At 41.1% G+C, this 26,967-nt stretch overlaps 1 protein-coding gene across 1 annotated transcript in view; it reads right to left on the reverse strand.

The window, feature by feature from the left end:
- The window catches only part of LOC113407926 (solute carrier family 22 member 23-like), a 176,748-nt gene that overhangs the window by 9,913 nt on the left and 139,868 nt on the right, over window positions 1-26,967 (reverse strand). Inside the window, exons 5-9 of the mRNA XM_026658906.1 lie at window positions 23,003-23,130; window positions 11,062-11,164; window positions 6,654-6,886; window positions 3,323-3,355; window positions 2,495-2,618 (exon numbers count right to left, since the gene is read on the reverse strand). Coding sequence (XP_026514691.1) covers window positions 2,495-2,618; window positions 3,323-3,355; window positions 6,654-6,886; window positions 11,062-11,164; window positions 23,003-23,130 — 621 coding nt within the window. The remainder of the gene's footprint in view (window positions 1-2,494; window positions 2,619-3,322; window positions 3,356-6,653; window positions 6,887-11,061; window positions 11,165-23,002; window positions 23,131-26,967) is intronic.

A 26,967-nucleotide genomic window follows, 5' to 3' on the forward strand; every position in this document is an offset into this window, starting at 1 on the left:
ATCATCTCTTGTGAGAAAAATAACTAAGGTTCAAACATTTTCATCTGTAACTTAGGAAAAACTAACTAGAGAACACAACCTATTGTAATGATGTCCTAAAATAACCCTTTCATAGTTATGATAGCAAACAAAAGGTGAGTTTTGCTTCAGGTGAGTTTTGCTTTGCAAGCAAAAGCTAGTAATGATTCAAACTAGCTTACACACTCTTCTCTACCACTAATAGCTTCCCCTGCCAAAATGAGGTCATCTGTGAAATATGTACCTCAAGCCACACAGCTGGAAAAAACAACACTGAATTAAAAAAGGAAAGGTTTGACCCTTTGCTACACAGATGACAAAATATTGTAAGGACATTTCACTTTGGAAAGTTTTCTCTCTCTCTCTTCTCCACCCACACCCCCCCCCTTCCCGCCTTCCCTTTTTAAAGAGCCTAAATCCAATTGAAAGTCAATGGGACCTAAAACACCTAAATCATTTTGGCACTATTGCAACTGTTATCCAGAACGTACAAATGCAGTCTATGTACAGTGCATGAGATTATGCTGTTATAAGAAGTGAATAAATGAAATGGAAACTGATATTGCAAAGAAATGGCTGGGAAAATTCCCAGAAAAGACCCTACCTTCCCATTTTCACTATTATCAAGGATATCAAAGGCCATATTTAGGGCAAACATTTGACTCCTTTAAGATAGGCCTGTGTTGGGGAGGTGAGGGGAGAGGCAGACCACTGAACGGCCTTTGAAAGGCATAATGCTACCACTCGCGCTGGAGGAGAGGGGATGAATGCAGAGGGAAATGATACATCTTTGAAAGGTGCAGTTCCACTGACATCACCTCTGGGGCTGTTATCACTGCTAGCTGCACTGGTTGCCCTCCTCTTTTCTTCACCAACCTGCCACTGAATTTTGGATGCAGCTTTCACTGGATGGAAGCAGGGCTGCTTGTGCCTATTCCCCCTTTAGAACACAGACACAGGGCCAGCATAAACTTCTCTCTCAATGGCCTGGGTGCAGACTTGAGATGCATGCATGCACAGGCGCTTACTCGTGGGTGCTCCGGCGCTGGAGCATCCATGGAAAAAAAAAATAGTGGGTGCTCAGCACGCACCAGCCACAGCTGTTCGGCAGCTCGGAATGGGGTGGAGGGAGGGCAGAGACCAGCAAGCAGCGGGTGGGCGGGGGCCTCGGGGAGGGGGCGGAGTGAGAGCGGGAAGAGGTGGAGCGATGGTGAGGCTCTGGGGGAGGGAGGTGCAGAGGGGGAGGAAGAGGCAGAGCAAAGGTGGTGCCTCAGGGAGGGGGCAGGGCAGGGCCAGGAAGAGGCAGAGTGGGGGTGGCGCCTTGAGGGGAGGAGCAGAGTGGGGGCGGGGCCTCAGACAGAGAGGAAGTGGAGCACCCCCGGGGAAAAGTAAAAGTTGGCACCTCCTATCCATGCATGTGTTTACTACTTTCACAAACCCCTGGGGATACTGAGAGGTACTTTTTATTAAACCAAGTGGCAACAGCATAATTTAATTGTTATACTCTGGTTCAGCAAAGCGCATAAGCACAGGCTTCACTTTTTAGCATGCACACAATAATTTCACAGCCCGCAAGAAAACTGAAGCACAACACAGTGGAAGAACTGGAGATCAAACCAAATTATAGCTACAACGCCTAATGTGATTCTTAATGTAAAAAGTATTGTTCATAATTAAAGAATCATAGAAAAGTAAGGCTGGAAGGTACTTCAAGAGGTCATCTAGCCAATCGCCCCATGCTGAGTCAGGATAAAATATGCCTACACCTAGTTGTTTGTCTAACCTGTTCTTTAAAACCTCCAATGATGGGGATTCCACAGCCTCCCTTGGTAAACTATTCCAGTACTTAACAACCCTTATAATTAGACAATTTTCCCTAATATCTAACCTAAATCTTCCTTGCTGCAAACAGAGATGATTACTTCTTGTCCTACCCTTGGTGGACACGGAGAACCCCCAGATCCTTTTCTGCAATACTACTGGCTAGCCAGTTATTCCCATTTTGTATGTGTGTGTTTGATTTTTACTTCCTAAGTGAAGTACTTTGCACTCATCTTATTGAATTTCATCTTACTGATGTCAGACCAATTGTCCAATTTAGCAAGATATTTTTGAATTCTAATCCTGTCCCCCAAAGTGCTTTCAACTTCTCCCAGCTAGGTGTCATCCGCAAATTTTAAAAGCACTCTCTTCACTCCATCATCCAAGTTGTTAATTAAAATATTGAATTATCATGATGGGAGAAAGGGTGAAACTGTCTGAAGCAATGTAAATAAATCTCTCTTTATTTATATGCAAAGTAGCTCCCAAGAGACTGCTCAAACTACAGAACATCCCAGAGTCCGTTGGACAGTATCAGATTATTAGAGATTTCACCTTGCATAAATAAAAGTATGCATTACACAATAAATGATTAATAAAGTAAGGACATCTGAACTGGTTCCCCACCCCAAGGTGGGAAGTTTGGAGGTCTTACCTTATTACTGTTGGTGTGATTTCAGCACAGAAGAAAACACTAAGACTTCCAACAGCATGCGAAGAAAACATACCCACAATGGAAAATGCAGTAGAGAATTTGTCCTTGACGCTGTCACTCATACCTGTTAGACAGTCAGACAGACACATGCACATGGAAATTGAGCTTAGCACAATCACTATATGGTCCCCAAGAAATAAAACAAGAATACCATATTAAGTCACTCATTCGCCTTAGATGCAAGTTTGAGTCTCCTCCCCCAACATTTATTTAAATCAATATTTAATAAGCCATGTACCAACTACCCAAAACATAAATAAAAATGTCATAACATATTTCCAAAAAATAGCAGTAAACAGACAGACAATCTCCAACTTTGTTATCAACAGCCATCACAAAGTGGTAAAGCTCAAGAAATGTCTCCAAACAATTTTTCAGGCACTGGACATTTCCCACCCAAATCTGGTGGGCGTATGGAGACAACCAGAATTAATCATGACCTAGTACAGTTCTGTGGTTGAGACAGTGCAGATGCTGCAATAGAGGAAGATACAAATAAAATGTTCTCATCTCTACCACAGGCCTACAGAAAAAATCCTTATATTGCAACTGATCAGACCCACAGGTGCATTGAACAGGACCTGTAAAAACGAGCAGCTAGCTCTACAAGAAGAGTCCTAGGACATTGAGCTCAACAGCAACCTTGCACATGAACACTAGCAGTTACTGCAATCAGGCTCTGTATCCTCAGCGACTCTGGCCTTTCAGATACACCCACTCAGAGTGCAAGCAGTTCAAAAACACTGCATAGACATTTGTAAACAGTACCTGAGTCTGGAAGTTGACTATATTTTCCGATCACTGGATCCACAGACCGCAAAAGATAAATTAAAATGAGAGAGAGAGAGAGAGAGAGAGAGAGAGAGAGAGAGAGAGAGAGTTAAATATGTGATTTATTCAAAGCGAAAAAAACAAACACACAACACCCTCCCCCCACACCAAACCAAACTGCAGCCCTCCACCTCCTCCCCATACTCTTTCCTTTCAGCATCACGACTGGATTGGAAAAGTCTTTCAAAACCAGTTTGACACGGCATGCAATTTCCAGGCCTATTCCCAACTGGAGGACGGAATTCTAATGAGATGATGATAATAAACGCACAGTGGTAAATCATTTGAAAAGAACCAGAATTAGCACTGAAATTAAAAAAAAGTCTCTTTGTTGGTAAAAAAAAAAAAAAAGGCGGAAAAGAAACTGCAGTCAAGCTTTGCTGTAACCCTGAGGGAATGGCCACAGGAGATTTAGTTAGAGAAGGAAACCATTACAATCAGCATCCCTGCGTTGCTAAAACACATCTTTTTCCCTTGCCAAAATCCAAAGCGAGTTTACAGTGTTTAAAATTATTCACAAGCTGCTTTTTGGCCCACGTTCCTACCCGGCACTAAAATACTACATAAAAAGCAGAACAATAGTTATGCGAGCCTGGCAGAACACCCTAGCAGCTGGGTTACTCCAGAGAGCTTAGAGAAGTTCTGACTCAGGAGAAACCCTGAAATCTGGAAGGAAATCCCTGACAGAGGCCTTACGAGAGAGACACACACACACACGCATACACAGACACACACACACACACACAACCTTTAACAAATTATACAAACAGCATGGCCATTCATTTCTCTTCAAACCATTGCCTAGCTGCCTATAAGGAGTGATGGTGGGATGTGACGGAGGGGGAGAGACCGCAGTGGAAGGATGCAAGCTGTTCCAGAGTTCAAGGCTGCCTTTTCCTCCTACTTTTGTACGGGCAGTTTTTAGAAATGGGAGGGGGACAAAGGGCAAACAGTATATGATGGGGCACATCTGAAAAGCCCAATATGTTAAGAAGTGCAGCAATGACAATAAGTTGCACCTCTTGTTGACTTTCGGTTGCTCTCAGCAGGTGGGAACAGAAGGGTTTAACATGGGCATGACATTAATTCTCATTAATTCTCTATGTCCATCTTCAAGGTTAAGAATGGAACACAGCAGAACAAAAATAATTTAGAAATAGTTGTAATCTAACTATCATAATTCTGTTTCTTCAAAGGCATGCTTTTTGTAGTTCATCATTATGCAGAGTATTATTGTGACGCTGTTTTAAAAGGAAGATGACCATGTTTACATATCACCACTGATGTATCAACACTGTTGCACAATTGTGATAAATCTTATGCAAAGCACGCCTTTTAAGGTGTCATTGGAAAAGTTGTAATCTGTTGAACAATGTTACCCTGTTTATATGCGTGTATTATCATTGTATGTGAAGTTATGAATCTTTGCTATATCTCAAACATATTGTGTTCCTGGGTAACACCCACAAGACAGATTTACATCAAGACCAGCGAGCCATGGTTGATGGACCATTAAGGAAAAATCAACTCTTCCGAAGGGCCCCTCCCTATGCCTCAGAGAATATGTAGACCATGGATGCCTCATGACTCAGCCAGGGCACACAGAACATGTGATCCCTGACTCCCATGTTTGTGCCAGTAACCTTCCAGGTACATGGACTGGGGGGTATAAATTGGAGACTGTGATATCATGTCCTTGCCTCTTGCCTGCTCCACATCTCTGGACTATGATTTCTAACAAAGGGAAGCTTTGAACATGGACTGAGGACCTCCAATCTTTTGGGTGATCCAGGGAGACTTACTGCAAGATAGCAGATTTAACATCACTGCTATTCTCCTGATCTGCAAACTCTGCCATCATCTGCAATGTATATGATTCACTAATAATTTATAACTCTTCTTTTTTTTATTAAAAAATCTTTAGTTAGTTTACTAAAGATTGACTGCAGCATGCTATTTGGTAAGATCCTGAAGTATATATTGACCTCAGGTGGGTGTCTGGTTTATGGAACTGGAGGAAGTTAATACATACAATTTCTGGTTTTAATAATCATTTACCACAGAAGTCTGGTTTGTCTGGGTGGTGCACAAGGGGCTAGAGGTCCCAAAGAGAACTATCTTTGGCTTCATAATAAGTAGTACAGTATTTTGGAAGCACATTTTTGTTACTGGCTTGATGAAGTCTTATGATAGACTAAACTACCAGTCTGGGGTATATGCCCTGTATTCTGGCAGTCTGACCTGAGATTGGTGTTCTTAGCTGTGTTCCATAGCAGGCAGTGTGACAGTAATTACTTAGACACATGCATATGCTATACATATGTCTTAATTACACTGCTACCTGTGTATGGCCAATGTGTGGCCACACAAATTTACCAAGGGGGAGGGAGGAGATAGAGAACACACCTCCAGTTTGGGTGGGTCTGCTCCCAATAACTTCATAGTAGTGAGACATGTTCCCCTCTGGCTTTTTCTCCAAAAGGCAATTTGACAGATGTTCAGACACACATTTTTTTTTTTTTTTTTTTTTTTTTACTAGTTTTGTAAGAGTGGCAAAACCAGAAACAACCTGAACCCACCCAGCATCAACCCACAGACCTGGTATTCACTGTTCTTGTCTCTGCTAGAGACTGCCTCTTTTGCAATTATAAGAGGATGGAAATTTTGGGACTCTGCCATCAATCAATTCAACTTCCTAAGCAGGCTCATTGCAGGTCAGAAAATCTAAGAAAGAGGAGGGAACCAAGAATGGGAAACCAATTTCCTTTAGAGCCTCCTTGGAGAAAAAAAAAAATCTGGTAAAAATTGTATGCCATTTCCACGCATTCTCTTAAGACCACAAAAAAAATTTTTTTTTTCCTTTTAAAACCCAGACAATCAATTTTGACACATCATCAGAGATTGAAATGCACTCTGTTTTTAACTCTTCTCAGCGTGGGTGACTAGCTCTGAGCTCTGCTACAGGAATAAATCCCTGCACCTAGAACAATGAACTGAAAGAATAAAGGGGAAATTGGAGGGAGAACAAAAGAGTTTCATTGTACTTGAATATGTATAGAGAATGGGTCCAAATCTACAGTGACTTACATTCCCTATTGCTTTCAATGGGATTGTACAGCATGTGAATCTGCACCATCCACAGAGAGCTAATCTACTGCTCTTCTGTTCTGCAACAGACAGGTGTTTTTCCATATGTCAGTTGAGAACAGCCTCAGGCAGCTTTGCAAGGTAACGCTCTCTGACCAGTATCGAGGTGCAAGTCACTTACAGTTGAGAAGGCCTAACTGTAGAAGCGATGCCAGAGCTGTGAGAATCATGAACAGCAGCAGTCCCCCTCTTCGCCCTAGAAACCCAACGACCGGGCACATAGCCAGGCAGGAGGCCAGGGCAATCCCTGCCATGGTATAGTAGTCTGTATAGAAATGGTGGGGGTTCGAGTTCTTCATTTCATGACCCATCATGCTTTTTGCAAAGCAGTGATGTATCCCAAACCCGGTCAGCCTAGAGGAGACAGAAAGTGACAATGGGAGACCACTTCTGAACAGGCAGGCAAATATTGCAATGCAACAAGGAGCTGGAAAGAAAAGGGAAAAACAAACGCTTTGAGGCAGGGATTTCTCTTACTAAGCCTATACAACACCGAGCCCACTGGGGGCTGGATCTCCTTTGAGGCCTCAAGGTTCTACTGTAATACAAATAAACAATGATCAAAAATTGACCAAACCAAAAGACTTGTGATCAACTGACCTGATTCTAATAGGTGCTAAGCCACAGCAGTTCCCAAATCAAGCCATGTGAGATTACATTTTTATTATGTGATTGGAAGCAACCTGAAATCAGTCATGAAAACCAATCAGAAGCTGCCTTCAGATTAATTTAATAGACGTCTGTTACGATCTAACATCCGACCCATGGCCTTTAGAATGAGTTCTGCTGTGATCAGTTTTATGAAGAAGGGCTGTATGGCTGGGCAGCAAGGAAGCTTAATACAAAACAGATCACACCACAGATAGTAACTTCACTCCCCAAGGTAGTGCTGCTGCCAAAATAACTTTTAAAATGAATATTTAAAGTGACATACTGAACCTGTATTTAATTTGTTACTATGACTGTTATGAAACAGAAAATCTATGGCTTGAATTGTGATTCATGCCATACTTCAGTATCAATTTCTTTCACTTATTTTTTACATGAAAACAGGTTCCTCTATTGACCATTTCTCCTCTGTTTCAAATATTTATTAAAAAAATAAATGGTGGGTGCGGTGAGATTCATCTGGATAGTGCCAGACCTTAGTGCAATGTAAAATCATTTCATGCGCTGACAGAGCTACTGGTGTATTTTAGTGCTACACCTCTCCCAGAAAAGGGCCTCATATCTGTGGCAAATTCTGTAGCATTTAGGTAATGTGGACCTGCTACAGTAACTAAGGAGCAGGCTAAATATTGCCAAATTCATTCCATATCTGCAGGGCCGGCTCTGGCTTTTTTGCCGCCCCTTTTTTGCCGGAGCCGGGGCGGGGGGGGGCGGCTGGAGCCCCAGCGGGGGCTCCGCTCTCCCCCCGGCGGCCAGAGCGCCGGTGGCAGGGCGGCGAGAGGGCGGCGAGCCCAGGCTGGGGCTTGGCTCTCCCCCCGGCGGCCAGAGCGCCGCGCCGCCCCCCCTCCAGGTGCCGCCCCAAGCACCAGCTTGGGTGCCTGGTGCCTGGAGACGGCCCTGCATATCTGCATCATTAAGCCACATTTGGGCCTAGGTCTCCAGAATGAATGGCTAGTATGTTACACCATCTATCCTACTTAATTTCAGGATTTCGAAACAATTTTTATGGAAACCAAACTACGGAAAGCTTTTTTGTTTTTTTAAATAAACAAACAGTGGGGACTTATAACAGCTACATGAATGACAGCCCTGTGCATAGCAGACAGTGAAAGCCAAGATAGAAACGTGCACCTTTTGGAACTGCAGAATTGACATGTTTTACACTGACAGAATGCACTACAGGACACAGAGTTGTTTATTCTTGTACAAAATTTCATTTGCTTCCGAAATCTACAGAATAATCGGTACATAATTTATTTTCTGTCTTAACTCTGGTGCTTGCTATCTTACAAACACTATTTAATACGCAACTAGACAACACTAATATATTACACAAATATATGCAGAGATGATATCCATGTGATAAACGGAAGGCCCATGAGATAAATGAATTCATTATACAATTTATTACCTGTGCTCTTCCCTTTAATCCACATCCCCGGGATTTATTCTAACATCCTACAATTCTGAGGAGATTCAAACAGTTGCCTTTTTTTTTTTAAATAAATCAACGTGCTCTGAAAAAAATTTCCTCTTTCTCCCCTGAAATGTCTTATTTTTCCCAAAATTCACACCTGCCTGAATCTCAGGACAGACTACATGATGCAGGAGGAATAATAATAATAATAATAATAATAATAATAATAATAATAATGAAAAATAGGCTCTTCTTTCCCTAAAATAAACTTGAGATCTGCCTGACAAACACAAATTTGATTCACAGTCTTCAAAGAATGCAAAACTTCTCCACTGACAATGGCCCAAAAATCATCCTTTGTGTTGCTTTTATTCTGGTCTTGGGAATTTCCAAACAAGTCTAATTAAAAGTGGGGTGGCTGAGGGGGGAATTCATACAAAGACAATGTTCATAAATCCACTTGAATTACTGTAGCTATAAACTCAGTCTAGCAGCAAAAAAATTGCTCCAAAATGCATGAGGCCACCGCAGTGGTTCTTAAAAGCCCACCACTTCTTTCACCAACCGACACTGTAAATTAAGGCGCTAAACAGGCAACTGATTCAGCACAGACAGATCTTTAGAGTCAATGGGCCTCACCCAGGCAGGATCAGTTGATCCAATGCTGCAATTCATAATCATAGGTCACTAACGTCTCATGTGAGTGAAGATTACAGGTTGGGGCCCTAAAATCAAGTGGAAATTCCAACTATGGGCAGGGAACATATATTTCTACACATAATTTTTCTAGGCAATTTCTGGTCTTACTACCACCACTCCATTCCAATTTAAAAATCACACAGATGATCCAAATGGGCACTTTATATAACTGACATACTAGGAAACTCCACTATCGTTGCCCCCTCACTTTCCCCTGTTCCCTTCCCCACCCTCAAAAGTAGTTAGGGTAATTTTGAAATAGATTTCAAGACCGTACATTTACTTTTATTACACACTTGAGAAGCTTTCCCAGTTTTGTGTGAAATAACTCTCAATCAGGGCCTGATCCTGCAAACACTTAAGCACATGCTTAACTTCACTCATGTAGATATTTGCCAGATTGAGGCCTGAGAATGTAGGTGTCACACTACTGTGTTTGAGAAAGTGCACTTTCCCTGTATACCCCTTTAATGATTTGGAGGAACTGAAGTCCTTTTTGTCCAATTTTCAGGACATCATGGTCCGCTGCTATACAGGCCACAGCTTAGTATTTATTGCCAGGCAACTTCTTCCTTTGCCAAATTAATCCATTACATTTTAGAAAATGTTAAACAGATTGTAGATAAATTATGCAAACAGTGTTATAATTCTGCAATTGATTACATTCAAATCAACCATATGTGCTTATTTTCTCCTTTCCCCTGTGCTTTATTTGAAATAAAGTCAGGATAAGATGGCAATATCCTTAGACTTTTCACCTCACTTGCTCCCCTCTACCTCCCAGATAATTTAAGACCTGCAAATTAAACTGGTAGCCATTAATTTTAATTCAGGATAATGGAAATCTACAGCTTGACCTCTCACTTGAGAGAAACTTACAAGACCCAACACGAAACTACTGAACAATTTGGTTTAAATTAAAAAAGGACACCATCGAATGCACCAAAGACATTAACCAGTTCGGATTGATCTGCTTCCTTGACATTATCCATTTGAGGTATAAAGTGGGATTTTCAAAAGCACCTATGGGTACATCTACACTGTGTTTTAAACCCTGTGGCAGTGAGTCTCAGAGCCCAGGTGTACAGACTGGAGCTTGTGCTACGGTGCTGAAAACAGCAGTGCAGACGTTGCAGCTTGGGCTGGAGCTCAGCCTCAAAAGCTCACTCCTCTCCTCGGGTTTCAGAGCCTGAGCTACAGCTGAGTCCAAACCTCTACACAGTTGTTTTTAGCGCTGTGGCATGAGCCCCAGTCTGTAGACTCAGGGCCTGAGACTCACGACCATGATTTTAAAACTCTGTGTAGATGTATCCTAAGTGACTTAGGAGCACAAGTCCTGTTGAAACTGGGAGGGGAGGGTGGAATTCATGTGAAAGTCAATGAACTTGTGCTCTTGTCATTCGGAAAATCCTACCCAGAGTAGCAAGTTTGTGCAAGACAGAAATATACAGTTGGTCACGGACACAACAATGCACTTGCACGGCTACCATTCCCAAGAAAGCACCTTATGCTTTTTGCTCCACAGCTTAAAATGTCAGATGACTACTTCCTTAAGCTTCTACACGAGATCACTCTTCTGGTAGAACTCACTCTTCTTATCAAAGATCAGCTCTCTAAGACACTGGGTTAAGGGTCCTGTAATGGGGCAGAAGAGCCTCCATATTTCCATCACCGTCCACATCTACTTTCAGTTTACCAACAGAGAAAACATTCAACATACTTGACAGGAATATGTTGGACTTACGAGTTCACACACAATACTACAATGTTTTTCCACAGGTTCCTGGTTCCCACCACTTTAACAATGCAGACCTTCTTGGGCCTCCTGGTAAGCTCCTTCTCCAGCTCTGAAACAAAACAGAAGGTCATTCTCTTGGTAGTGGGGGAGCAGAGTAGCCAGTGGATTTCAGATTTTATTCTGGATGTTCTGGGAAGAGGGACAGTAGGGTTCTCCTCCCCTCCTGTCTCAGAGTTCTGGGGATGCCACACCCTACACACTCTCTCTCACTCCTTGATTTGTTTTTCTCTTATCCTTCCATGTGTTGTTGATCCTCTCTGCAGTCTTGGAGGGCTGCATGTGGCTCCCTGCAGATTCCAATGCTAGTCACAATTTAAACATTGTATGCAAAAATAAAAATAAAAATTGGGGCCTTAGGGATGGAATGTAGATGGATGGTCCTTGAGAGATGTCAAGTTGCCTGATACACTAGCAGAGGTTCTGGTGTATTTAGTCCTAATTAGCAACACTGATCCTTTAATCATTCTTGTGACTCTTTTCTGAACCCTCTCCAATTTATCAGCATAGTCCCATCAGTGCCAAATAGAGAGGTAAAATAACCTCTGTACTCCTACTCAAGATTCCCTATTTATGCATTCAAAAAGTCACCCAAAAAGTCTTGGACTAGTCACAATATATACTGACTGCTTATAAAACTGCAACCCAGCCTCCCACAGTAGTTTGCATCAGCTCACTTCAGACATATATTAACAGTCTGGCTGTCTCTAGTACCTCCATCTTCCCCAACCTTTTAAAGGGATTCAGGATCAAAGAAGATGAATGAAAACCACTGGGGAAGTAAAGAAAATGAAGGTAATGGGGTGGGGGAGAAGAGGGACAAACAAAGAACAGACTTGTCTGCTATTATCTGGAAAATCTATCTTTTGCAAGGAAAATCCCCCACACCAATAGAGAAATGCTATTTTGTAATCTAATTATCCATGTTCTTCACTGCCCACAGATACACTAGGCAAGAGTTCAAACACTAACTATGAGACACATTTTAAAGGAAAGAGATATGAGGATGCTGTCACGCTGTTCTCATAATTACATTTGAAATCTTTCAATTGCTAATCCACAAAATGCAGCAGAACACACCAGATGACAAAATCACAAAATACAGAGATCAGAAAAAAGTAAGTTGGTCATATTATTATTCATAATAATTATTTGTATTACGTTAGCAACTAGGGACCAGAGTGTGCTAGGTTCTGTAGAAACACAAGAAAAAAGATGGTCCCCTGCTAGTACAGGATTGCTCCCTACAGTGCATTTTTAATGCTTTGTCCAGTCTAGTTTTAAATTTCTCAAGCAAAAGGCACTTCCCACCTCTTTCTTTGGGAGACTATTTTAGAGTTTTAGTGGATCTAATGGTCAATATATTTTTGCGGATCTCTAGCTTAAATTTTGCCTCTCTTAATGGGATGATATTAACTCAATCATACCTCTTATGCCATCCCAAATAATTCCTCTCCATTCCTGATTTTTACACTCTTTAGATATTTGTAGACCATTATCTCCCTTATTAATCATCACTCATCCATGCTACACGTACTCAATCCTTTCAATATTTCCTTATGTATCAATCTTCTCAAACTCTCCTAATCCTCCCACTTTGTTGTTTTTCTCCGAACTCTCTCTGGTTTGTTATGATGAGGACACCCAGCAATATATTCCAGATGTGGTTGCACCATCTGAACACATAACCTTGTGGAAGTAGGTTTTCTCCGACAACCTCAAACTGCAGACCTGAGCATATGCACAGCACCCAGTAAAATGCTCCAGTCACAAACCCAGCCAGTTATCCTCTCTAAATGAGACTTTAGTGCTAATGACTATTAGCACTAAAATTTCAGATGCAGAGGTTACAGTCACTGGATTGCAAACAAATGAAATACTCTCAGTAAGCTTCAAAGTCATCTACCCTTTCCCACTCTATTATTTTTACATTTTCCTCCCCTGCATAGTTCATATTTATAACCAGGTATTCTCCAAGTAGGGAGCAAGGTTGATTTACATTCAAGCTCTAATTGATAGCAACAGATTAGCTACTTAGCCTGCAAAGACTCTCCAACTACAGTATTGACTTCCCATTTAAGTTTATACTACAGTAAACAAAAAAGTACCCCTCCTGAACTCTAGGAGCCCTTGGCAAACTCTTAAAAATACATAAACAAACCGATTTACTAAGTCCTGAAGAAGAACAGCCTGCCTGTAGCCCCTCTCTTTTATACCAACAAGGCTCTATCTAAGGTGCCTCGACTGACTAAGTGTAGTAGTATGTCATGGGGATAGCGATGGTCTATTACAGTGATACTCTGACTGAGGATCTCGAGCCGCAAGTGGCTCTTTAATGTGTCTCCTGTGGCTCTTTGCAGCACATGATATGAAAACCTTGTGTGATTTAAATTATTAACCAATCTAAGTTATTAACCAATCAGAATGCTTTTACTACGTTATTAACCAATTGTAGTTGATAACATTTTATATATCCCTTTCATACGGTTTAATTTACACTATTGTGGCTTTTTGGGGTAATGTTGATCGCTAATTTGGCTCCTGAATCACTGAGGTCTGAGTATGACTGGTCTGTTACTTAAGTAGATCCCAGATCATTTAAGTTTTATAGGTCAATGTCATCTTAAAATCAACCAGAAACCAACAAGCTGGTATTGGAGATCACCTATTGTAAAAAGCCATTACTATCATAGGTGTATTGCAACAGAATAATGTTCTTGATGATTCTGCACTGGATTTCCCCCATTAAAAACAACCTGCATTTAACATTTCAGTTTTTATTTCTTCATTAAGATGTTGGGTATGAAGCTTCCTTTACTCATCACTCACAGCCCCATTATATGCCTTCCTGTTCTCCACAGCATCACTATTTGTAACATTTCCACTCAGGGAAAGAGCAGGAAAATGATGAACAAGGAAGCTCTTTATAACTTCAGTGGAAACTAGAACTATTCATTAGGAACTATAACGGCCTCATGAAAAAAATAAATCAGCCTCCGATTCCTCTGTACAAACTTTGAAGCTGTTGAATTTTCATGGGATTCTCTGCATTTCAGACGTGCTGCTTTCAGATGAAACTAACTTGAGCCCATTATTACCAACCCAAAATCTATAATGCTTTTAACCTACCTCTTCCCTTCTGCCTTGTGACAAAGAGAAAGAAGCAAAGCTCGTCAACCAAAGCCCAGCAAAAGGACATTCAAAACCACCTGTAGTCCATGGGCATGGTTTGATTCTAGAGCCCTGGAGGGGGACATGCATACCTTACACTTTCAAATGTTAGTAGCAATAACATTTAAACACTTTCACAGCTCTTTTCACCATCAAAGTATTTTTACAGAGAACTAATCCTCACAACACCCATTTTGCAGGAGGGAGATCTGAGGCACAGAGAGGGAAAGTAATCTGCTCACCAAACAGCCAGTCAGTGGCAGAGATAAGATTACAACTCAAGGGTTCCTGACTCCCTATCCTGTATTAATTTTATTAGCCCATGATGCCCATCCGTAGTAAATTACATTTTTTAAAATCAATGTTAAAGAACATTAAGGTTCCAAACACACGTTAGGAAGTGCCAGATTAAAGGTTTCACTTGCAACCTTAATTCAGTCCCCTTGCGTGTACGCATTATGATACAGTCTTTAATTACAGGATCACATGCTATTTTTTTCCACAAGATTTCCTCTTTATGCTGTGAATGGGGGGGTTATTTAATATTTCTTTTTATCCTCCTTGTTCAATGTGTGGCCTTAGGCCTTATTTCATGCACATCATCCAAACCCTGTATTGAATACAAAATTATTAGTTTCCTTGTGGGCATTTCTATGGTGCTCTCACCAGAGCACCTGAACTCTTCACAAAGATGAATGAAATTATCTTTACAACTTTTCAGTGACCCTAGGGGTATTACCACCCCCATTTTATGGATGGGAAACTGAAGCACAGAGTTTTAGGCTGAAATGGTCAAAGATATCCAACATTTTTGGTGCCCCCCTGGAAAAAACTTAGGCCTTGATTTTTCAGAGTACTTAGCATTATATAGCACATTACATGTTCAAATCATAGCTCCCATTAACTTAAGCTACAGCTGATAATGCTCAGCTCATCTGTAAATCAGACCCCAGGGTATCAAGCCAGGCACCCAGAAAATGAGGAACACAATTAATGGCCACCAGTGAAAAGTTTGGTTTAAGTGACTTGGCCAGAATCACAGAGGAACTCTGTGGCAGAGACAGGGATAGAATCCAGTGCTGCAGGGCAGCATTCAGCTGCCTTAATCATGACACTGTTCTTTCTCCTCCTGCAATCCTCTGCCTCATTTACTACACACCTTCCAACTTCTGCAACAAATGAGGTAGGGATCCTACAGACAACAGCTTCATTCCAGGAGAATCGTCCATCCTGTGCACTGAGGAAGGCAAGGGTCCTGTGGAAAAAATAACTTGTGATCATGTAATTAAAGATTGTTTCATAGCACAAACACAAGGAGGCCAAATTAAGGCTGCACAGGCAATCTATTCCTAACTTTTGAGTGTTTGACTTTGCACGCTTATTTTAATTTTTTTTTTTTTAAATGTAGCTTCCTACAACTGAAAAACAACCAAATAGCACATATGGAACTATACTGACATACAGCATTTGTCATCATTATATCATCATAGTAATACATCTGAATGGACTATGGAATGCATATTATTTCAGAAGCAATTCTGCTCCTGTGATTTAGAAATAGGCTGCAAATTTCACCTATTTTTCTGAGTCACATGGAACTCCCTGGAAGTTCTCATTTCGAATTGGATTACTCACTCTCTGCTATCTGCATTTTTTCCCTGTACACTTTAAGTATTTTTTCAACGCTCTTATGCTGATTCTTGGAAATGAACATCTGCCTCCTGAATGTCAAGAGAGGCATTCCAGATTAGATTTTCATTCAGAGATAAGTAAAGAAGGGACTTTTGTTATTCAGTCTGGTCAAGTAGTTATTTTTTAATCAAGGAATTTACAAAAGTGTCTCCGTCACCATATATAAAACACACACACACACAAAGGCAGGTTTCCATGGAAGCATCAGGTCTGAAACTAAGACATTTACCAGTATAGACTTTCAAGTAGCCCATAGCAGAGCATAAACTAAAACAGTGATGTAGTCACCTTTTACTTAACTGTAAATAATGGTCTAGATCCTGACATGGTGTAAATCAGTGCACTTCTAGTGACTTCAATGGAGTTATGCTGATTTACATGAGCTGAGGATCTGACCCTTTGTCTCAAGTGTAGAGTGTATCCTATCACCACAATATACAAACTATTTAAAATGAATACAATCCTTTAATAATGTACAGGCAGAATGGAGTTTTGTGACTTCAAAATCCCTCAACAAACCGTTCCTCTCCTCCTTCCTCAAGATGATCTGTCATCTATATGCTTCCTTGTGATTTACAGCCTTCTTTGGTTAAAAACAACTTGTTTTTTAGCTACCCTGAAATGCAGGTTGTTTGTATGCCTCACCAAAGGAAACACTTGGATTAGTTCTGGTGGAAGATTTTCCCATAAAAAATTTACTTCTTTGAATGCAAAATTTTTCCTGTCAACACTTTCACAATATTCCTTTATTGTGAAAAAAGGTTACATTTAAATAAACGTTTATCAAAATTATAAAAATGTTATCACCATGCTTAGAGATATTCCATGTATAAAAACAGGTTTTTAGTAAACAAAAATGCCGACAATGTTTTTTTGATTAAAAAAAAAAATCAATAAAAAGGGGTGATTATGAAGTTTGAAATGAAAAGAACTTAGAAATTTCAAATTCTTTGTGAACTAGTTTTTCATTTTTCAAATCAACTCTAATTAGTATGCTTTGGTGTCTAATTGGTGGTGACAATATGATTTGTAAAGGCAAAATATCTTCATGAAAAACTGTTCCTGGCAAAAAACAAGGTGGCTTTTAAGCAATGAAAAATAAAAATACCAGAAGAGGAGGAGTTCTCTCCTTTATTCTGTCTCTTAGAAAAGTATAGCTTATAACGAACACCACATTACCTCTCTGTGCAAGGCTACTGAGAAGGTTGGAGCAATGCAAATTTGCAGTCATCTAGAGTCATCAGATAAGCTTGTTTTTTCTCATTAGTTTGTTTTTTGGTGCAGTTATGGCCGTGAGACTGTGCTGGTCTTGTTAGTTAAGGTTGTCCTCCTACTGATAACTTAGGATCAGATGTCTTTGCCAATGTACCTAGACTTTTCAGCTGCTTTTGACACTGTTGATTATGGCTAAGTCTACACTGGAGCTGGAGGTATAATTTCCAGCTTGGGTACATATACCCATGCTAGCTCTGATTGAGCTAGCATGATAAAAATAGAAGCATAACCACAACTGTCTGAGTGGCGGAATGGGATAGCCAACTCGAGTATGAGCCCACCTGAAACCCTAGTTTCATAGTTGGGTGGCTAGCCCCTCGTGCTGCCGTGGCTACATAGCGTGATCAAAGAATGCATATGTTTACCCAAGCTGGAAATTATGCCTCCAGCTCTGGGGCAGATGTACCTTATATGAGGTTTTGCTGCCCTGACTGCGTACCTTTACAGGTGTGGATGGGACTGCTGTCAAATCATTCCATTGATTCCTTCAGAGAGACCCTTTAAGAGGTTAATTCACCCGAGGGGCTCTATTGTGTGAATTTCCAGGGGGTTCTAATTCTTCTGCCCCTTACTTTTTTTCATCATGTGGTCCATCTTCCCATTGACTTCAATAGGCTTTGGTTCAGGCGCACACTGAGGCAGTTTGAGTCGCAGTGTCATCAGCAAGTGGACAGATGAGGACTTGCACCAAGTAGTGTGAACAACATGAAATTTACAAAGGGCTCAGAATCTGTTCACTGTTTGGACTGAAATTCAAGTCCAAGGAGTTTCCCCCTCCACCCGAAAACGAGTTCACCCACTTACAAGCTCCATAATAAAGAATCAGCATTCACGAACTTCCTCAGGGCATTTCTGTGACTAAAGTAGTTGCTGTAATGATCTGTTGTGTTGCATATATTAATTTGATGGAAACATACAAGCAGAATTACAGTGGGTTTTCCAGCTGCAGATTGCTTCACATTTTCTTTGCTAGGGACCTACGGAAGCAGTCTATCATTTAGATGTATTGTGTAATTCTGTCACACAGGGCTATGTGTGATAATATAGTGAGTCAGAATATTGAGGGACAATGGGATCCTAGCTAAAGCAAAGCTATACACTGTCTTTTCCGCTGGAAGACACAAGGCAGTTAAAATAGACTGGCGGACAGCTCAACAATAGGAAAAATGAAAATATGGAATTTCTGCACCAATATTGAGACGCTGCCCCCGACATCTGTTGTGTACAAGTACAAGCTTATCGCCCATCCTTCACTCGACACTTAAAACATAAAGCAGAAGCATCTGCTTTCCTCATTTGCTGCCAACATGCAAGATACCAGGATGGCCCTTTTGCACTGATGACCAGGTTTTCATTGGTCATTTTTGCCCCAGTGGCAGACACAAACCCTTGACCTTTTCAGCTTCAAGGACACTTGAGCGGATTGTCACAGGGTGGTCAGTCAGCTTCAGTAGAAACGCCCTCACTATGTGAACGCACCGACCCTGTAGGGTAACAGAGGAGAGTATTGTGCCACAGCTTCATATTCTTCCAGACCATCTAACACGCTAACATCATCCTCAATGACTAGAAGAAGGGTGTTATTCTGCCTCTGGTCAAACATGGGGATACGGCCAATTGTAGCAGCTAGAAGTATTACACTGTTGTTGGTCCCAGGGAATGTCTTTGCTTCTGAGTTTGTGTCTCGAATCAGCGATGCACTGTGAGGCAGAGGCTGGGATACTCAGTGCAGTTTCAGACCTGGTCCCTCCACTTTCAGCCAGATCTTTACCTGGAGACAGCTTTTTGAGAAGATGGCTGAATTTAGTAAGCCATGCGCAGCACTTTTTATAGACTTCTGTCAGGTCTCAGTCAGTGCATCGAGCAAGTTTGTGGGATGTCATGAGGTGATACAGCATTCCTGGGAAGATACTGTCATTGACAGAGGAGCCCTAGAATGGAACAGAAAGCTGTGTTTGCATCAGTGGCAGATACACGGCATGGGTCCGTATTTCCCACAGAAGTTTGGCAAGGCTGCATCTTGTCACCATCATTGCTCAACATTGCCACTGACTGGCTGATGGATTAGGTTGATGAGGCACTCTCGGTGGTGTCGAGCTGAATGTCAGTTTGTTTTGAGACAGCGAATTACACTAATGACATCTCCCTGGCTCAGTTTGGTGAATTGCTGCAGCTAAGAGCCACTCTCTTCTGGCAAGAAGCAACACACATTGCGCTGGTTATTAATCCAGAAAAAACTAAGTCCCTGCCCATTATCAACAAGCAGCCTCCATTACAGCCAGCTCAGCATTAACATGTCAGGATTGATATCAAGCAAGCGGCAACTTTCAAATACTTGGGAAGCATCACAGACAGTGCTGGAGGATGTTGGAAAAATGCTAATACTCCTATAGTAGCAGCAACTGCCACGTTCCAGCTCTTTCAGCGGCCTCTGTGGAGACATTGGGACATCTAGGTTACTACAAAGCTGCAGATCTATAAAACCACAATTATACCAACTCAGTTGCAGGTCAGTGAAATGTGGGGTTCCAGCCCAGGGCCCTGTGGACTGCAGCTGTCTATAGTGCCTCCTGTAACAGCTGCATGACAGCTACAACTCCCTGGGCTACTTCCCCATGGCCTCCTCCAAACACCTTCCTTATTCTCACCACAGGACCTTCCTCCTAGTGTCTGATAACGCTTGTGCTCCTCAGTCCTCCAGCAGCACACCCTCTCAGCTCCTTGCGCCTCTTGCTCCCAGCTCCTCACACTCGCACCACAAACTGAAGTGAGCTCCTTTTAAAACCCAGGTGCCCTGATTAGCCTGCCTTAATTGATTCTAGCAGCTTCTTCTTAATTGGCTCCAGGTGTCCTAATTAGCCTGTCTGCCTTAACTGGTTCTAGCAGGTTCCTGATTACTCTAGTGCAGCCCCTGCTCTGGTCACTCAGGGAACAGAAAACTACTCATCCAGTGACCAGTATATTTGCCCTCTACCAGACTCCTGTACCCCACTGGTCTGGGTCTGTCACAAGTTGTATGTGACAGAATTTGTTTTAACCTTTTTCCTTTTAAAAAATCCACCAGGAAATTATATTAAAAATAACCGTGTTTTTAATTAATATAATGCCTTAGCCCTATGCCATATCACACAATATAAGATGAATATAGGATTTCAAGTCAATGCAGCTCTCTAAACTGAATACAAATTGTAAACATACAAAAATTAAACACACAAATCAGCCCTTCCACCACAGTTAAAAAAGGTTATTTAGGTTGCAAATTCAAATACAGACGCTCCCCGACTTACGTAAGCGTTCCGTTCCGGAACGCCTTGCATAAGTCGAATTTTGTAAGTCGGGAACGTATACCCAACAATTATGCCCAAAAAAAAAAGCGTACGGAACTTTTTCCATAAGTCCGGATTTGCGCAAGTTGGGTTTGTGTAACCCAAGGAGCATCTGTAGTATAAAGTTTGGATATGCTGATTTTAAAGTTGCCCGTGTGCCTTTAATTTGACCCCCCTTGTGTGTATGCATTATGATACAGTTTTTAAATTACATGATCACATATTATATTTTCCATAGGACATGATATTCTATTCTATATAGGTTCTCAGGCTACCCTCTTCAGTATAGTATCTGAGCACCTTCCAGCAGTGCATTAAGCAACACGAGGAAGATCTATCACAGGGGTAGGCAACCTATGGCACGCGTGCCGAAGGTGGCACGCAAGCTGATTTTCAGTGGCACTCACACTGCCCGGGTCCTGGCCACCCGTCCAGGGGGTTCTGCATTTTAATTGAATTTTAAACGAAGCTTCTTAAACATTTTAAAAACCTTATTTACTTTACATACAACAATAGTTTAGTTATGTATTATAGACTTATAGAAAGAGACCTTCTAAAAACATTAAATTGTATTACTGGCACGCGAAACCTTAAAGTAGAGTGAATAAATGAAGACTCGGCACACCACTTCTAAAAGGTTGCTGACCCCTGATCTATCATGTATTTTGTTTTGGAAGTTGTGTGTTTTTTTGTTTTGTTTTCAATAATATATACACACTCACTGCTATATGTTTATGTTAGCGAAGGCAAGGTAAAAAAAATGCACCTTGCATTTGGTGATGAGATTTGTGATGGTCCTTAATTCCTGGGGGAGTTGATTCCACAGTTTTGGACCAGCCCCCAAGAAAGTTCTGTCTCCTGCACAGGAGAGCTTTAGCCTTATTATAGAAAGTTCCATTGTGCCAGAGGAGCTAAGTTGTGAATCACAGACTTTATCCTGTCCCATTCACTCAACAGGTTGGATGCCCATGAGGGAGAATTCAGGTTGCCAAATGTATTTCCTAACTTTCTAATACTTGATTTTAAAACCTAAGTCCTAAATAACATTTTTTAATGTAGTTTTAATATTTCATATAATTTACATACACATACTGTAATCTAAGATAGAATATATATTGACAGTTTACCACAATATATACATAAAACAATATTATAATCTAATAAGCATCACAACAGAGTAGATTGGGCCATACTCAGCACATAACAGACCACTTGGTATAAATACCAAGATGAAGCAAACATCTGGCTAGGATTTCAATTTTTAATGTACAAATATTGAGGATAAGAGTATCATTTAGTCTATTAGCTTCTGGTGCAATAGCGACATTTTTCACTCTGTGGGTAAAATTCACCTGAGTGCAGAGAAGGCCATCGCAAGAACCTATGGATTAATCTATTCCCATGTTAAGGGTTTAATTGGGATTTCAGTTGCTCATGAGGTATTGAATGAGTTTTCTGTACTGGGGTGAAATGCACTAATTCATAGTGATGGGCAGTGAGAGCAGACTTAACCGAAGAACAGTTAAGCCATAAAAGTACACTGAAAAAATGTACTAGCTGGCTTCTGGGTGACTGTTCAGATACTGATTCTAAGGGACATTCTAAGGGTATTTCTGGGCACTGCCAGTGCTTTGAAGAGTAAAGGGGAGCTTGACAAGAATTTGACAGGTGCAACAACAGAGATGGAGGCGCTTCAGAAAAATTTTCTTCTTTGTTATAATTGTACACAGACAGAGCCATATAAAGCCCTTCGCTTTCTGAAACACTCTGAAGGACAATAACATCACCATGTCAATGACAATCTTAGCGACAATAACAGTCCGCTTTTCTTAAAAGCTTCAAGCAACCAGCCAACCAGGTTTAAATTTCCAACAAAAGCTACCTTGACCATCACCAGGAAACTGTCTTAAAAATTCAAAGTGACTTAAAAAGGAAAGTGAAATGACGAGCAAAGTAAGATTTTAAGAAATGGAAAGAAATTGGGACTATTTTTAGATCTGCTTAATGGATATTACTTCGAATTTGTTGCTTGGCTGCTGCCACTTTTCGATATGAATAAATTAATGTGTTCTGAAGAGCATAATCTCATTTATAGACAAAGGCTAATAGAAAAAGGCTAATGGTGGTCTCTCTAGCCATGGTGAAATGTATTGAGAGACATCTCTAAAAACATATTGCACTGAAAAATGAGAAATAATATAACTGCTAGGACTATCCAATGAGCAGAGTAATTTAAACACAGCTACTGAGTTCAGGACTGTATTTCAACAATTGTAAAATAAATGAATGAATAAATAGGGTAATTTTACAGACGGTGGCTTGATTATTTAATCCGGGGCAGTTATGCCACATGAATACTTGCAAAAAACAAAGCAATTCGTATGTCTGGACTTCCACTGCCTGACTTGTTGGGCAAACCTACTCACCGGACATCACTCCTTTGATATCACTTTCAACGTTCATCTCGTTCTTGTTAGTGAAGTGAAGAATAAGTTTCTTGGCTGCCTCAAATTGTTGTGTAGCCATCAGCCACCGAAGGGACTCCGGGAAAATACTTCAAGAGATACAAAATGTGTTAGTGGATGCTTCCAAGGATCTATCAATGAGAGGCAACTGCATTTGTCGACTTACACTATTTGAGAATAAAGTAATAACATGGAAATGGTAAAGTACGAATTGCCTGAACATTTGAGAAAAGGATGCTTTTTGTAAACAGTGCAAAAACAAAGGGTAAGATTCCCACTATATAAACTATCCAGGGGTATTTAATATCTCACCCTCCCACCATGTTTTCTTTTATACAGATGCACATAGAGACCAATTCCTGTTGCATCACGTCTTTTGGGGTCGTATAAAACAAAATAAGGCAGGGTAACAGGATTGTGCGCATTAGTACAACGTATGAAAGAGTTGGGGAGACTTGTCTACATGGTGAGTTAGTGTGTGGCAAGTCAGGGTGTGAATCTACAGTGCTCCAGTTTCGCATGTGCTAACTCGGTGTGGAGACTGATACAGCGCAGTGAAAGTCCTGGAGCATGGCTGTTGAAGTATCCACATGCTGAGTTAGAGAGCTGCAAGCTGGCGCGCTGTAGATTCACACCCTGGCTTGCCTACCGCACACTAACTGGCCATGTAGGAAAGCCCTAGGAAGCACGGTCAGCAAAAGCCACCAGCTGCCAACCGAGTAAAAGAGTGGGACAGTTTCCAAATGGCAATTCTCACCCAGCGCTCTAGTTAAGGAAGTGACTGCAAGTTTTTTGAAGCTGGAGGGGGAAAATACCCTATTGAACTGGTTTATGATTACAACACAATGTTGATTTTGTTTTAAGGCAGATTGTTTAAAATTATCTGCAAAACACTATTTTTTCCCCTAGAAGTCAAAAATGTCCAGCTTCATAAACAGATTTTAAGGTATTTTGACAGAGCAGTGATATGTATATTCCTAGTATGGATAAATATGTAATAAGTAGCTTAACACTATGTTCAATTTTGTTAAGACGAAAGCCCCCTATAGTGAAAATAATATTGCTTTATTTGTGTGATATGCTGCATAAAAATACCCCATATGGGATACTCCTCTGTACAATAATATCAAATATGGAATTAAGTCAAGTAAAATGGAATGCCACTTTGAATATAAACCTCACAGGAAACAGTGCTGAACCATGTAGGGGAACTTCAAACACTTACTTCTGATTTAATAGCGAGAGTGTCAGAGGACACACCATATACGCTTAATACGCCATTATTCCTGAGGGTGGTGGATGAGCAACATGGGAAAACATCCACCTTTGATATGAACTTCAAAGGAGCAATGTGGATATGAGTTCATAGAAATCTGATTAACATTGTACCTCAAGAAAGAACAGAATATATGAAAAATATCAGTTTTACCTGCATACAGCAGCATGTAGTATAAAGGAGGTCAGAGCAGATTATCTATGGGTACTGCCTGGCCTTAAAAATCTAATAATATCTAACCAAGTCTAAAAGTAAGACTTGTGCGAGTTTGGAGAGCTAACAGATTGTCTGATGAAGGGTAGGCTGTTTAAGAGATGCAGGCTTAACACTGATTAGTAGTAGATGTCGTCAGAAATTACTAGTTCACATATGAAAGCTCTGATAAATCAGGAACTAAGAGGCAGCTGGTGTGCATGTCATTAAAAAACAACAACAACAAAAAACCCTTGCTGTCAGCTATGTCCCTGATCCGACCTGCTGCCCCACGACCTATATCCAATAAGGAGCAACTAAGAAGCATTTGATCAGATACATGTGTTTAAGCAATAATCACGAAAGGGCTCATATGCTGCGATACAAAACACAATTTTGTACCATTAACACAACATTTTGGGGTGGTTCTCCTTAAATATATATTTTTCATAGAGTTCTCATTTATTTCCATTAAATGTAGACGTTCACCCTAAATCTCTGTCTTAATTGATTAACCTCTATATTTTCAAATCCATTTATTTTCATACTGAGCCAAACAGGCATGTGTGGAACTTTACAAAACACACAGTTGAAATAGGTCCACAAGATTTGCGGTCTTCTCCCTTGTGTAGGCCTCAATTTCTCTTTCCCTTTGACTCAGTAGGTATATTTAATCCTCTAGGGCATCTGATGACACAGTTTGTGTAACAGATGCATTATAAAATAAAGTTATACTAATCAGAAATTCCACCACAGTGCAGTGACCTTTGTCACCAATGCAGTTTCATGTATGTGAGGGGGCAGGGTGACAAAGGAATGGAGTAAAGGCAGCTGAACCATTGAACAGCCATCTCTTCAGGTTAATACAGTCAAGACATCACCCTTGGCTTGAATGCAATCCTAGATGAAGAAAAAGGCATATTGATTTTATGCATTAAAATAAGGAGAATGAAAAGGAAAACTGACCTGCAATCCAATGTGTCAAAGAACAGTAAGTAAGTATTGCAAATAGGAGAGCCGTTCCCCTTGACAGCTCATTATACTGCATTGATATCATGTGTCTGCCTCAGCAAATTTTCTAGCAGAACATATTGTTGTGGAAATGGCACATTTTGCCAATCGACTCAAAAAAAAAAAAAAAAAAGTCACTGAATGCAACACACCATCCAATATTTTGCCCTTGATAGCTGGCAGCAAAAGCTACTCTAATGGTCCTTTGGAACAGTCTGCTTAGTAACTGAACAAAAGTCACCAGAAACCTTTGATAGCAAAGTGCTATTTGTACAGCAACTGCTGGAAAAGGATTGTGTTAATGGTTCTGAAGATGGTTTCCATGGTAGAAATTCCTTACAAGTATCCTAGCATTGTTTTTTGTCCCAATCTTTCCATGCTGCATCATGGATTATTATTTATTTTCAATAATTCTTTCTAATAGTGGCTACAACGGTTTAGGAGCGCTCCATCAGAGAAGAGGGCAGTTTCCTTGCCTTGTGCGGCTCACAGTCCAAAGGACAGACAAGTAAACTATTCCCACTCACCCTACTCATCAATCATGTATGTTTTCTGAATAATGTAACTGAAAAGGAAGGCTGAGTGTCAACTCACCCACATGTGGGGTCTGATCCTGCAAACACTTAGTTTAACTTTACATATGTGAGTAGTTCCACTGACTTCAAGAAAAGGAGGGGTGAAAGTTTCAGATTCACTCTGGCTCCTGCCCACCCTCCACAACGTAGCCCTCACGCACATGTGGAAGGGGAGAGCCCCAGTGTTAAGAAGATCATTGGTGTGGTGAATAAACAAGATGTTAGTAAAGAGGGAGTTAGAAACAAAAGGGAGGGAGAGGATGAAAGAAGGTAGAAAGGAAGAGTATAGTGGCAATTGGGGAGAGAAAAGTTAGGACAGAGGGGAAAAACCTAAAAATAACGGTCAAGGTCAGACGGTTTAAAAAGCGATACCCATTTTGTGTACACAGTGCAGGCAATTATGTATGAAAATGGGGTGACTGTACTAGAAAGTGGCTAGCTGGCTGCCCAGCCAAATCACCGTATTTGGGCATACAGTCATGCAACACCCTGCAGAGCTGGGCTAGGGGCTGTTGCCACCATTTTACTGAGCAGCTGGTCACCATCCTTCTCCTGGAGCCAAACCACACTGTGCTCCATTCTGCTTAAACCAAAGAGGGGTGGAGGCAAGAAGAGCAGGGAGCGCTCACCAGCTGGCCTACAGCCTTCTGGGCAGAACAGCCCCTGTTGTCAGAGGGCAGGCAGTGTTTCCCAGCAGCTGCCACAGCAAAATAGGCCTGGGCACTGAAAGATGAATAAGCCCTGAGGCAGTCGTAGCCATAGTGAGACAGCTGGCATCTATATTTGGCAAGCACAGGAAAATCTTCAGGGCTGAGGTTTTAAAATCACACACACACACACACACACACACACACACACACACACACACACAC

The sequence above is a fragment of the Terrapene carolina genome, unplaced genomic scaffold (assembly GCF_002925995.2).
Source record: "Terrapene carolina triunguis isolate 2854851 unplaced genomic scaffold, T_m_triunguis-2.0 Scaffold57, whole genome shotgun sequence".
Lineage (NCBI taxonomy): Eukaryota > Metazoa > Chordata > Testudines > Emydidae > Terrapene > Terrapene triunguis.